Source organism: Sturnira hondurensis, unplaced genomic scaffold (assembly GCF_014824575.4).
Source record: "Sturnira hondurensis isolate 20B ecotype Veracruz unplaced genomic scaffold, ASM1482457v3 Scaffold0022215, whole genome shotgun sequence".
Taxonomy (NCBI): domain Eukaryota; kingdom Metazoa; phylum Chordata; class Mammalia; order Chiroptera; family Phyllostomidae; genus Sturnira; species Sturnira hondurensis.
In genome coordinates this window covers 13,461,504-13,475,621 of record NW_028094846.1, presented here as the reverse complement: position 1 = coordinate 13,475,621, position 14,118 = coordinate 13,461,504, and the positions used below count along the sequence as shown (strand labels likewise).

Genomic DNA, 14,118 nt, shown 5'->3' with positions numbered 1-14,118 from the left:
TTTATCTGCCTGGCCACGGTTTTCCATATTCTCCTGTGGCAGGCAGGTCATCCTAACATCCCGTGTCCTTGTCGCACAGCAAACATCCCCCCCTAACCTCAGCCTGCCGCGCAGCGCGCCCGCTTATTCTGCTGCTGTTACTAAAGAGCAACAACAACTGGACTGAACCCTTACCTTCTTCTTAACTCATTGCCACGTGACTATGCTATTCTACATATTTTTACTCTCATTCCTGTCTTTTGGGGGTGAGTTTCATTAAACTGCTTCACAAAGAGAAACCAATTACATGTAAGGCTTTCAAGCTTTGAGAATCAACTATCTATAATAAAAGGGCTGTAAGTCCATTATTGTAGAAATACCCTTTTTTACGCTTCCAATGTTTAACTAATATGCTTTTGTTCTTTAAAACATTTGAATGGAAGGCCTGAAAGCACACCACTGCCAACACCATTTTCTCAACAAGGTTTATGGCTCCTTATAAAGAACGTAGCCCTGGCCCGAGGCAGGGCTTCGCACTGCATAGTTACAAGGAGACCAATTCCCAAAGCTCAGAGTGATTTGAATACCATTTACTGTCATTTTTCTTCCCCTCTTTTCTCCAGAGAGAAATCTCAGTTGCTTTTCAAGTTATCTGTATTCCAGAAGAAAGAAGTAGAGCCAAATGAAGTTAATGTTATAAATTCAATGATTTAAATTTAGTGATTTTTTTTTTTTTTTTTGCTGAGTGTTTCTTGGAAAACTTTGAACTGCCCTTCCTTGATTCCATATCTCTGTAAAAACAATAGCCCAGTCTAGTGAAATATTAATGAGCAATTTTTTAAATTTACATCAAACTGAATTTACTTCTCTCATTTTCAAAACTATTACAAGTGTGAAAGGAGTATTTTTAAAGGCTCCTTTTTTAAAAAAAAAAATCCAAGTGGGTTTTACTAGGACAGCAGTCCTTCTTGCTCTCGATATCTGTGATTCAGGGGGACCTACTAAAAATGACAGAAGGGTGACTGAATATGATCTGGAAATTACACATATTAACAAAACTTAGTATTATATACTAAAATTCTATGAAATGTGTAAAGGTTCCTCAGACTGATGCATGAAATAAGAAAACATTCTCTATGCAAACATCAAAAACAAACCCCAAACATATTCTTTAGGTTAGGCGTTAAATGATGAAGCCTGGAGTCTTTTCATATTTAACCCCCACTTAATGACATTTTGGCCACTGATTTGCAAAAGAATAATTCACTAGACACTTTGAAAGTTAAAAACACTCGCGTGGTCTTTACTCGATGCCTGTAACACTGCCCGGTGTAGAATCAAGGGGAACAGTGAATGCTGATTGTTGTCCCCTGGCTGGTTGTTCTAATTAAGCATTCTCTTGGCTCCCGAGACAATGCAGAATGAATCCATAAGATGCAGCCGGTCCAAGGGAAACCTCCAGAGGACAGCCCGCCAGCTTTCATTCCAGGGGAAAGAGGAAGAAAGATTATTTTCTCGGACTGAGGTATTATATGACCCTGCAGAGTGTATCAGGTTCCGTTTCAGAAGGTGGGGGAGGTGTACGGGGGAGGGAGTCGATGGGGTGTGAGTCAGGAATCACCATCCCTCCCTCAGGGGCAAGCAGAGCAAGGAGGGTACAGAGAGCAAGGAGTTTCACTCTGAAAATCCTTCGGAACAAATGAAAGGGAGAGGCAGGAAATCAGGATGTATTAGTGCCCATGTTCATTGAGAATACAAGTATTTTCATTCTGGCCAGATGTCTAAGAATGTAACCTCGGCTGTATTCAGTAAATCCCTTCCTCATATTCTCTCAGCTAGAAATCCCCATACTTGGCCCTTCTGCATCTCTCCATAATACAAATTGATGACTAGGTTTTTAAAGTGTCTGTGGTACCATGAAGTAAAACCGCCTTCGTGCGTAATTCATTTCTTCAGCAGCGACATTAGTCCACTCTGCTGCAGACACTGACTCATCCCATGGGTGGATCAGATGCTCAATAAGAGGTACAAAGCTAATGTCTTGAGAGCCCTTGATAGGATAGGAGACATAAAAATGAACACAACTAGCCTTGCCTGGTGTGGCTCAGTGGACTGAGTGCCAGCCTGCAAACCAAAGGGTCGCCAGTTCAATTCCCAGTCAGGGCACGTGCCTAGGTTTCCAGCCAGGTCCCCAGTGGGGGCGGGGTGTGTGATAAGCAACCACACACTGATGATTCACTCCCTCTCTTTCTCCCTCCCTTCCCCTCTGTCTAAAAATAAAAATAAAATAAAATCTTTTTTTTTTTTAATGTACACAACCAGGGAATACAATTTCCAATTCCCAGAATCCATATCTAGGACAGAAATTTTTTATGTAAAGATTTTTTTCAGAGAATCTGAGCCTCCAAAGTGGCAAAGAATTTGTTATATGGANCGTGCCTAGGTTTCCAGCCAGGTCCCCAGTGGGGGCGGGGTGTGTGATAAGCAACCACACACTGATGATTCACTCCCTCTCTTTCTCCCTCCCTTCCCCTCTGTCTAAAAATAAAAATAAAATAAAATCTTTTTTTTTTTAATGTACACAACCAGGGAATACAATTTCCAATTCCCACAATCCATATCTAGGACAGAAATTTTTTATGTAAAGATTTTTTTCAGAGAATCTGAACCTCCAAAGTGGCAAAGAATTTGTTATATGGAGAGATAGAAAAGTGAATTATAATTAAGTATCAAGATAATGACTGAAAAAGAATAACATGGCATAAGAGAAGGAAAATGGAAATGTATTAGTGAAGGTAATTATCAGATCAACTTCATAAGAGAGAAAAATAGCCAAGGGATGACTACATAAAATCTACTTAAGAACGTATGGAATACGATTCAATTCAATATATAGACACCTGTGCAGTACAAGAATTATGACTGAATATTTATTTGGAATACCAAGCTTAGAGTTTTTCACCCTCTGGGAGCATTATATGCCCCAATAATGCCCATACCACAGACTGTCTTTAAGTCACTCACCCAACAATGAAAGCAAACAACTATTAAGCTTCAAGGTCTAATCTGGACTCTCTTAATTTGTACATCATGGTATATTCGCTCATTTATCCTTCCACAGATCAAAAAGTGAGCATGTTCTATGTGCCGGGCATTTGACTGGAGTATTCAATAACGAGCTACATCAGACATGATCCTTGAGTACAACTACTTTGTCATGAAGGGAGGCAAGGGGAAATGGCCACGCCTGGCAGCTGGCGCGGGATTCCCTGAGGAAGCGGTATTCAAGATGAGGGTGGCGTGGACCGAGGAGAGATGAAGGACAGGAACTTCTCACGCAAGAACAGCATGTGCAAAAGCTCAAAGGGGAGACGGATGAGAACACAAACACAAGGCCCCAAGGCAGAGCACAGGGCCCAAACCCAAGGGAGGAAGTGGCAGGAGTCAGGGCTGAAAGGCAGGGAGGTCTCTGGCCACTGAGGACTTTGGGGAGAATGTGATGCAGTCGGCACAATGTGAATGGACAGGGTGTTAGGGAAAATGTTCAGAGATGTATTTTGAGAAAAATTTGTCTGCAGAGGAGAGACAAGCCTAAACATAAAAGCACAAATAAATGCAGGAAATCACTTAGAAGCTTTTTGCATTAATTTAGGCTAAAGGGATAGGAACTGGGACTAAGGCTGTACCAACAGAAATGGAGAGAAATCCATTGGTATAAAAACATTTAGAAAATTAAAAACCAAGACTTGGTGGAAAAAGAGAGGGATGTGTTAAAAATGATTCACATTTTTGGTAGTAGAACCAGAATACTGCAAGTATCAGTCACAAAAATAACAAAAGACAAAGAGCAAGGACAGGGGACCGAGCTTGGGGCAGCAGAAAGGGAACCTTTGTGACTTTGAAGACACTGATGTTAAGGGTCTGTCTCTCAGAGCAGAGGCCTAGGCTGGGAACATATCTATGCGAGTATGGACAATTTTGCCTACAGAGAGGATACAAAAAACGGGGCCGGTTCCAAAACCTTCAAGCACCCCAACGTTTCAGGGCCAAATAGAGGGCAACAAGCTGTCTAGGAGGCTGAGAAAAAAAGTGAGAAGAAGAACATCTCAAGGAGGAGAGGAGAGATCAGTATTGTCGGAGACTGCACAGACACCCGCCCAATGTGCTGGTGACTGAAGTGTTCCCACTGCAAGTAGCAAAACACAGACCAGGTATCACCAGCTGGAGCCGCCTCAGCAAGGTCAAGGTGTGGGCACTGGACAAACAGACTTGAATGGGGGAGAGGCGTATAAGAGAAGGATGGCAGTGAATACAGACGACTTCCCAGGCATGGAGGGACCCGAGAAAGATAAAAGTTGTTACTTGTAAGAGAATTTGAGGGGCGGGGGAGGAGATTTGCTGCTGTTTCTTTGTTTTGCTTTTTATGCTTGGGTTTGTTGCGATTTGTTTGCTTGTTTGTTTTTGGAGACGCTTCAATGTATTTAAAAGTAAATGGGAATGCTCAAGCAGTTGAAAGAAACAGTTTGATAGTGTTAAGATCTTGAGAAAGCAAAGGGGTTAAGATCAAGTAAAGAATGAGAATAAGACAGGTACTGGGGATGGATGGACGACACGCCGGCCATGAAGAAGCAGAGGGCTTCCATCTTCATGTGCCTGCGTGTAAAAGAATGAGTGAGTCCCAACAGATTGTTTGCCGAAACAGCCGTCAGTAAAGGGGTGATGGCAAGAGTAGATATTTAAAAAAGAGTAGATAATATTGGCGACTGTCTACGGGAGGAATGAGAGATTTCGCTGACCAGAGAAACACAGTCGGACGATGAGCGTATTGAACCCAGGGGAGATAGGTGGCTATGTACTTACAGTGGATCCCACTTGCCACATTGTGAGACTTCATAGCACTTGCCCACCAGGGGACAGACAGGAATAAGGCGCATCTTTGGGATCATTCAAGAATAAGGTTTTGCCTTTTGAACCAAAAAGCGATGGCCAAGAAAGAAGAGAGAGTGTTTCTGAAGCAACTGAACTCTGAACTGGGTTGAAGGAAAGTGAAGAAAGCAGAGATTTGATGGCCTTGGAGACAGGAGAGGGGGCAACGGACCAGAGCGTTCGCTGAGGGTGAAGAGGACGGGGCCGTGCAAGGAAATGTACCAAGAAATGTGCTTGGTGGACCTGAATTAGTGATTTGAGGGACAGACTGGATTGGGGTGATGATACGGTCCAGAGGGTGTGTGTGGGAACAGAGGACTGAGACTGAGTAAAGAAAAGGTCGCTGAAAGCGACTAGCAGGTTAAGGCACTGAGAAGGTTCTGACAGGTTATTGCCACTAATTCTGAAGTCCCCCAGAATAACAGCAGCCTTGAGGGGAAGAGGCAGCCAATGATCCAGGAACCAAGACCTTAGATCAATGACGGGGAGAGGCTAAATGTTCTATCAGTGACTGCAACAGAGAGCTTGCATGGAGGACAGGACGCTGAAACAGCCTCAAGGGAGCAATTTCAGTTTTTTAATGAATGGATTTGGGGATAATGATCTCAAAGCCACACCGAGAAGGTGCATATCAACTAGCTCCAACTTCCCTTTTTGGAATAATATTTAAACCAATGTTATTATTGTCTAATAACCAAATTATATACAACTTACAGTCAAGCATTTCACATAGCCAACACACAGCACAGAATATCAAAATTATCGTTACTGTTGTGGGGGAAGAATGAGCTGTTCCTTATGATTCTCAGTGAAGGGACTCATCAAGAGCAGGCAGGGGTCAGGAAACTTCTTCAGTCGAGGATCATGTCATCAATATCGTAGAGTACGTGGGCCAAACATTCTATCCCAGTGGCCCAGTTCCGCCATTGTCACGTGGAAGGAGCCACTGAGAACCCATAAATGAACGGCGATCCTTCAAGCCCATTCTATTCCATGCCTCACCCCACATTGCTCAATTCATTGAGGACTCAGCAAGAACAAGAAGTGGTTTTGGCATTGAAACATAACTTCCTTCGGATACAAAGAGCAGGAAACTCAGATGAAAGTGACTGAGTTTCCCCTCCCCCCAAAGGAAATAAAATGGAAAGCAAGCACTCACCTGGACATACAGTTCTCTCAGTTCATACTGAAATTTCTTGGGATCCGTGGTAATTGTCACTGGGCCAATTTCTGTGAAGGTAAAAGGGACCCAGGTAAATGAATAGTAACCAATAGTGGGAAATACTTTGATGCACTGTGTTTGCAAATGTCTTCTCCCCATACCCTACACAGTTATTTATTACTACAAAACAATATGCAAAACAATTGATTGATAGCAACCAAATAATAACATGCAATTTGCTATGAAATATGCATACATCAAAGAATAGGTTTTCCAGCCTTGCAAAATGCAAGTGTCAAAAATGTCGCAAGACACGCCCTGGCTGGTGTAGCTCAGTGGACTGAGCACAGGCCTGTGAAGCAAAGGGTCGCGGGTTTGATTCCCACTCAGGGCACATGCCTGGGTTGCAGGCCAGGTACCCAGTAAGGGACACGTGAGAGGCAACCACACATGGATGTTTCTCTCCCACTCTTTCTCCTTCCCTTCCCCTCTCTCCAAAAAATAAATAAATAAAATGTTTTTTTAAAATGTCACAAGACAAAGAGTCAGGACACCCCAGTTTCAGTTCCTTTTTACTCTCAACCAACCAGTGACGATTTACTGATCACCTACTTTGTTGCTGGACTCTAAATGAATCACTTGGTCACCCTATGGTTCCGTTTTCTAAAATATACATTGTAAATGTGTCTGCAGCTTTTCTCTAAGTCCAAATTCATTTAAAATAAATTTGAACACTAAACAAAAAGAGGACAAATGACCTTCACTGCCTACCCCACAGGATTTTTCAGAACTTGCAGAAGCAAAGATATGAGGACATTAAAAGGTCAGGAAAATGTCCCTATCACTTCCTTCCCCAGGGCTGCACTACGCTCCTGAGCTGGCGTTGACCACCATGATTATCTTCGGGGTCGCTGCCACCCCCCTAACTGCCCCGATGTACTTGTACGGATTGTACAAATCACTGCTTCAGTCGGGCACAGGCAGGGCCACGGCATTCACTGAAAAACCAGGACCGAAGTCAAATGAAGAGAAGGAGCCCAGATACCCATGTGGGTTAAGTTGGCAATATCTTTTGTAGGATATAGCATGTCTGTAGTAAACATCTGATTCCACAAAGATCATTTTCTTTCAAAGAATATCAACCTTTAAAACAGACAAGTGGGAAGTGGCTCTTACCGGTACTAACGACTTTCCCCGGGAAACACCCATGTTTTTAAACAATAGTATTAACTGTCATCTGAGTATCATATGCACAGACGAATCATCTTAAATTCCCTGGGTAGATAAAGAGTTTTCTATTGGGTTTAATGAAGATACAGGCTGCACTCAACACTGTAATACGCACTACAACAGAAAATTCTAAGAATCTCTAACAGTAGTTTATACAAGACGTTTTCTAGCTTCAAAGAACACGGCCAGAAGAGGATTTTATGACTTCAGAGGATAATAATGAATTAGCCAGGCCTTCTATAATGAGCTCAATGAGATGCAAAAATAGGCTGTAGAATTTTAAAAACAAAGGAAGCAAACTGGGAAAAAAAAGTACAATTTGTCCACCATAACCCGTGCAATATATTTTTTTAGAAATCATATGAAAACACGCCTCCATCCTTCACCACAGATTAGTTCACCTTGCAGGATGCAAAAGGAATGGAGAGGCAATCGGAGGAACTGTGAAAAGGCAAACACGTACATTCCCCACGAAGCTGAGCAGTCATTCGCCATGGAAAATCACGTCCGGAGCGTATGGAAAACCGGTGAAGCCTACCCTCTCAAGACTAAACAAAGGCATACTTCACAAAGGAATGCAAAACCACAAAGGACACGCCAGGCAGTGACGCTGACATATAAATTGTCAGCAGTATTGTCAAGCCAAGCTGCTATTCCTACATGGCATAATACCGAAATAACTGTACTGAGTCGAATTCAAAACTTGAGCAGTAGGAAGAACTACAACAAATGCTAGGAGAAAAAAAAAAAAACAATTACAGAACAATGCAAAGTATGTGCAAGCAGGAACCTTCCCTTTCATAATATTTTTTAAAAAGAGCCCTGGATGTATGCCTGTTCTTCGAGAGTACAGACTAAGAAAGAAATGCTATGAAAAAAGAGGCCCGTGTAGCCTTCGTGGAGTTTTCCAGAGACTCCAATACCCACCTGCGTTGAACAAAGAGAGGCAAGCTCTCCTGCAGCTCATTAATAAACATTTCTGCTAACCACACGGGCAGCTGAGATAAGTCTTTTATCAGTGGTGAGACATACTCGGGGCAGCAAACACTTCAGGAGCTGCCACATCCCTCCTGCTGCAAGTAACCCTTCCGGCTCTTTGGAATTGAATGGTGAGGCTGTTGGGCAGAATCGGGGCTCCTCCCTTCTGTACTGGCTCCCATCTCCGTCTTTCTCTCCTCTTAACAGAGCCCTGTGCCAGTTGTCTGGAGCAATTTCCCCTTCTCTTCCTTCTGGCTCCTGTCGGTTTCATCCCCTGCCAAGCCTTTGATGACATTCAGCAGGTACAACTTTGTCCTCTCTTCCTGCCTGAACATGGTCCTCTGTTGCTCACAGAATGAAATGACAAGTCTCCAAGGCATTCCAGGCCCTCTCTTGTATTAATCCAACCTTCCGAAATCGTCAACACCCTTTCCTCGGCACAAAGCTACTGTGCTTCCGCACACTACCCCCATGGCCATCCCCACTGCCTTTCATTTATTTGCCTGTGCACCTCTCATTCTATAAAGTGTGATGGAAGTCCTACCCCATTGAATGATCAGACTTTTCTCCAATCTGCTTTAATGTTGCCTTGATAATATTTGCATACTAAGTGTATGGGAAGGATGAAGGTACGTAACATTTCACAGAATGCAGACACCATCTCCCCTTCCTCCGGTGAATTTTACCTAGTTTTTGTTTTAAAAAAAACACCAAAAATAATAAAACAACCACCAGTCTCCAAATAGAATCACCAAGCGAGAAGAGGCATTAAAGGTCATTTGGTTCCGTCCCCTTGCTATACAGGCAAGAAGACGTGAGGTCCAGAGAAGATGACATTGGAAATAAATCTCTGGTGGTGAAGAAAGAGGCTGAGATATATGAAAACAGTTCTACACGAAGTCAGTCACCTATTTCTGCCTTGCAAGATCTCCTTTCTGTCAATGGTCACATCACTACTAACTCTCTCCTCCTCTCCTCTGGACCACGGGCAGGAGAGGTATGCTCCAAAGTGCCTAATCTGACGCACAGAATACCCAGAATTCCTTATTGTTGCGCACCTGGATAGTATCGTTCATAGACCAAATAAATATATATATCCCTCCTGCCTGGAACATACTATGGTTAACCACACAAAGAAACCTCAGTGTAAAATCCCTTCTAAAATCTTTCAACAAACATGTATTGAGCATGTTGTGTATGCGGGTGCCACTGGTAACAGGACAAACAAACAGGAACCCCACCCCGAAAGTCCCAACGGTCTGATGGAGATCATATGGTAAATATGTGAGTACACTTCAATATAGCAAGCGTGGAAATATAAGAATGGAAAAAGCAGTGTGGGAGCACTAATTCATACAGAGAAATTTTTTTTGAAAGAATCTAGGGAGATTTCAACAAGGAGATGAAAATTCAAGATTTCAAATTAAAAAAACAAGGAAGTCCTTTATAATGCTAATTTCTCTGTAAATTCTATAGGTTAAGTTTATCTACCAAGTAATTCTATAATCTATCAGATTCCTGTTGTTATCTGCAACTATCTATATTTGCAGCTATGTTTGTAGTTATAATACTTTGTCACATCCAGTGACTCCCTCTGAGCCTCACGGCAACCTTCTGAAAAAGGCAGACCAGATCTAATTACATGAACAATTGAGGGTTATGTGATAAGCCAGAGCCACCCGCCCTTTTGAGGGCTGGCACAGCACCAGGTGCCTGTGGCCTGGTGGCATCTGCTGCATACACTGCGTGACACTGACGGTCACTTCAGTGTCAGCAGAAGGAGATGGACGGTCTCAACGTACCTATTGAGCAGATTCTCAATAATGTTCCAAGATGGAAAATGGGGAGAGTAAGGTGACGAGAACACACACAAAAAAGAAGAAAGGTGAATCCCAGACCCTTCATTTCCTTGCACCATGAAGTTCCTGCCACTACCAAGGAGCGTAGGACACGACCCGTGTGACACTGATTAGTCAACTGAAAGTGTCCAATCCCTCCGTCGAGCAAAATGTTTTATTCTTTAATCAAGTTACTGACACAGAAAATCAGTAGCCAGTTTTCCACATAGAGCAACTCTTTGAAAACAGAAGAAACATGAAGGTTAACATTATGATTACACATACGAGAAACAGTCGTTCTTCAGTAGACCACCTGAGATTTAAAACGAAAAGAACAGTATCTGAAACTCTCCGGAAGTCTTTCCTCTTTTCATTAATTTTGTTATTGCCAACATTTCCTACCAATTTATCAGGCGGCCTGGATGTATTTCCAGCATCTCAGCCATTGTTCTCCTAATCTGAATTGCTAGATCATATTTGAGAAAATAATGGAGAGAAACTCACAATTCAGTATTTTCTTTCACTGCTTCACTTGGCAAGATGGATATCCAGTTCCTCATTTCCTTTTTCCTTTCCACTAACAGATTTCTGCTCCTTAGAGTTTTTCTTCACTCAGACTGGTTCCTTGATAACATGGGGAAGGAGGAATATTTTTTTCTGCTCTTGGGGTCTAAATACTGTCTGTGAGTGACTTGATAACAGAGCTCAAATTTTCTTTGTTGTTTGTAAATATATATATATATATATTTATATTTCTTAACTTTATATTTATAATCACATGTAAGTATGTAAAAAGTTAAAACAAGACCCACTAGTCTGCATTATCAACTAATCAATATTTGTAAAACATAGAAGAAGCAAAGAAATATATAAATCAAAGGGCCTGCCATGCTGGAAATTTAGATATAGTTAAAATCTTTAAAAATACCAAGCTATGAAAAGTGTAAAAGTCCAGGGGACACAGATGCAGAGGAGTGGCAGATTTTATGAGCATCCGAAGAGGGCAGAGAGGCACGTGAGCTCTGGGGACATGCGCTGTAAAGGCATCATGGAGGTGCTGAGCTATGAGCTGGGACTGGAAAAGACGCTGGGTTAACAGAGGGTGACAGTCAAGGAAAAAGATTCCAGACATTGGAACATGGCCTGCTCGAAATCCCTTCAACGAGCTAAATCTGAACAGGTTCCACTTCCTAAAACATTCTCCTCTCCGTCACTGAATTGAACACAAATCGATTGCAATGCTTTCTACGTGTGGGTTGCTAGTGTAGATAAACATATTCAAAGCATTAAAGTTATCTAAGTGAAAATTAAAAAATCATATTTCCCGGGATGCTACAGAAAAGCAGATTAATAACTGTATTTACTTTTCCTGTTTTCAATTTAATCTCCAGTGCACTCTTCCAGATTTCTCTATCGTCATTCAATTATAACACTGCTGTCCAGCGCCGTTTCTAAATGATCTGCATCTAATCCACAAAAACAGAACTGTTTCCTAACCGTGAGCTGAGCGGATGCCAAATACATTTCAGGACGCCTTTATTGAGTGCATTCCTACTCACATTAAACAGGTAATTTCCAAGACCACTTAAAGGCCCTTAATGATTGTTTTGACATGAAGTGATGAATTTGGTGTGTTTTATAACATTCAGGTCAATGATGAATTCATGCATGTCACGTTGCCTAATATTCATTAAATAGCATTCGGCTGCACTAGCCAAAGAGATTATTCATTGAACAATGAGTCGTATGATAACCTTAAACATATGCACTTCACAAAATTGCAGATAATATATGTCTAATGAATGCAAGTTCTTTCACTTGGACTGCTGAACGGGATCTAGAAAAAGCACGAGTGTGTATCCATCAACGTTCCACAGTTGTTTAGAACAGGAAGCGAAGAAGAATGCCTTAATAACTGACACAGGACTCGGAGGTGGACTGAGGAGGGCATTATTGCTTAGACTGGACCTCGGCCAGGGCTTCGGCCAGCATTCTTGCAAAAACAAATGGGGGATTTTTAATGGCCAGCAAAGTTCAGGCTCTTTTACCTTCAATCTTAAATTAAAAAATGGCATTTTTGACATCAAAATATATCTGGGCATTGCTAAGGTATACTCAGAGAGATAAGAAAAGGTAATATTTTAAGTAATGCTGTTTACTAAAATTTAATTATAAATGTTTCTAATGTGATCGAGGTACTCTGAAAGCAGACAAGAAGAAAAGTAACATGTACAAGAACATTTTAAAATTTAAATAATGATATTCATAGAAATATCATTATTTCTATGGGTTTAAAATTTTTTAAAATATTTTATTTATTTTTTTAGATTTATTTTTATTTATTCATTTTTAGAGAGAGAGGAAGAGAAGGAGAAAGAGAGGGAGAGAAACATCAATGTGGGGTTGCCTCTCACACACCCCCTATTGGGACCTGGCCTGCAACCCAGGCATGTGTCCTGACTGGGAATCAAACTGGTGACACTTTGGTTCACAGGCCCAAGCTCAATCCACTGAGCTATACCAGCCAAAGCTTGGGTTCTTTAATTAAAAACAAAACAAAACATTAGAATCCATTTCAAAGTTGTAAGTTCTCTTAGACAAGTCTTTAATGGTCTTCCAAATAAATCTAGACATTGGTGAGGGAAAAGGAAAAGAAAAATGTTGAAGAAAAAAAACTATGTTTGCAAGCCCTCAAAAATACTGTTGAAATGTCCATGTGTTAGGAGAATACAAAGAACTTAATTTCAGTCCTTTGATCGTGTTCTCAGGAAAGACAGGATCCAGTGATCCCAAATCATACATATGGAGTAAACGTTTTATTTGCAACATGAAGGTTATCAGAGACATTGCTAAAAATATCATAGATGCTTTTATGTGTTGCATATATGTGATAATATGTGTATGGTTTCCCCTAAATGCTTGCACTCATTCATTCAACAAACGGGCAGTATATCCAAGGTTAGTTCGAATTGGCAGGAGAAGCACAGGCAAGAAACACACTGGAACAGAGTCGGACAAACCTGGCGCGTGGACTCATCACCACCGCAGTTACACGAGGCTGTGCTCTCAAAAGGGCCCTTGCCCTGGGGTTTAATGCTTTGCAGTCACTCTCTTTAGATAATTCAATCTTCGTATTTGTGTTTTGTAAGTGAAGTTCTGTGGGATGATGGAATAGGCACTCCAAGGTTGGAGCCTCAGCCCATGTGTGGTCCTGCCCCTCGCCACCTTCTGGAGACAGGTTCTCAGCCACCTGTTCTCCCGCCCCCAGGTGCCCCAGGTCCTACCCAGCAGCCCCATCTCTGCCTCTGGGTCATGATCCACCACCCACCCAGGCAGTGACCTGCATGTGAGGGTAGGGAAGGCTGAAATGAGGAAACTGGAACGCTGGCCAAGGCCAGAGGCCAAGTCTCAGCTTTCAACCAGGACAAGCCTCTCCGTAACTCCCTATCCAGATACCAAGCAGCCCCAACACTGAGGTTTAAAGATCCCTGGGGCTCACCTATCTGCCAAGGGTTAAGGCAGCGGGGCCATGGGAAGAGGAAATGTCTAGCTCAAAGTCACCAGGGGGTGACTCCAGGCAGAGCACAGGGCTTTGGTCCTGTGCTTGGTGGCAGAGGTAATCCAGCAGCCCAGCTGTGCTCAGCTGCATCCAATAAGGACCTCAGGGGCCACCGTGGGTCTGCACTTGGCCCCAAGGCATCCTGGCACCCACAGGCGCCCCCTTGTGGGCACCATGCCTGGAGGACCTTGTCCTTTTCACAACCCTGTAGCTTCAGCTATCAGTGTGAATTTTACCGTAATCTTTATTTTGTGCAATGCCAGTTCTAAATGCTGGTATCAGGGCATTTAACCTATATTCATATTTCACATATGATGCCAGATGGGGCCTTCCGCTGTCCAGAAGAGACAGGCAAACCAGACTTAGGAAGGCTGTAAAAAGAACCATTCACTTATAACCCCAGCAAAAGTGTTGGTGTTCCAGGTTTAACAGGGCACTGAACTAAG

General features: G+C 42.4%; 1 protein-coding gene across 2 annotated transcripts in view; it reads right to left on the bottom strand.

Annotated features, from left to right (window-relative positions):
• The window catches only part of HMCN1 (hemicentin 1), a 411,512-nt gene that overhangs the window by 309,575 nt on the left and 87,819 nt on the right, over nucleotides 1-14,118 (bottom strand). For both annotated transcript variants that reach the window (XM_037034954.1, XM_037034953.1), the window contains exon 2: nucleotides 6,065-6,135. In XM_037034954.1, the coding sequence (XP_036890849.1) occupies nucleotides 6,065-6,135 (71 nt within the window). The remainder of the gene's footprint in view (nucleotides 1-6,064; nucleotides 6,136-14,118) is intronic.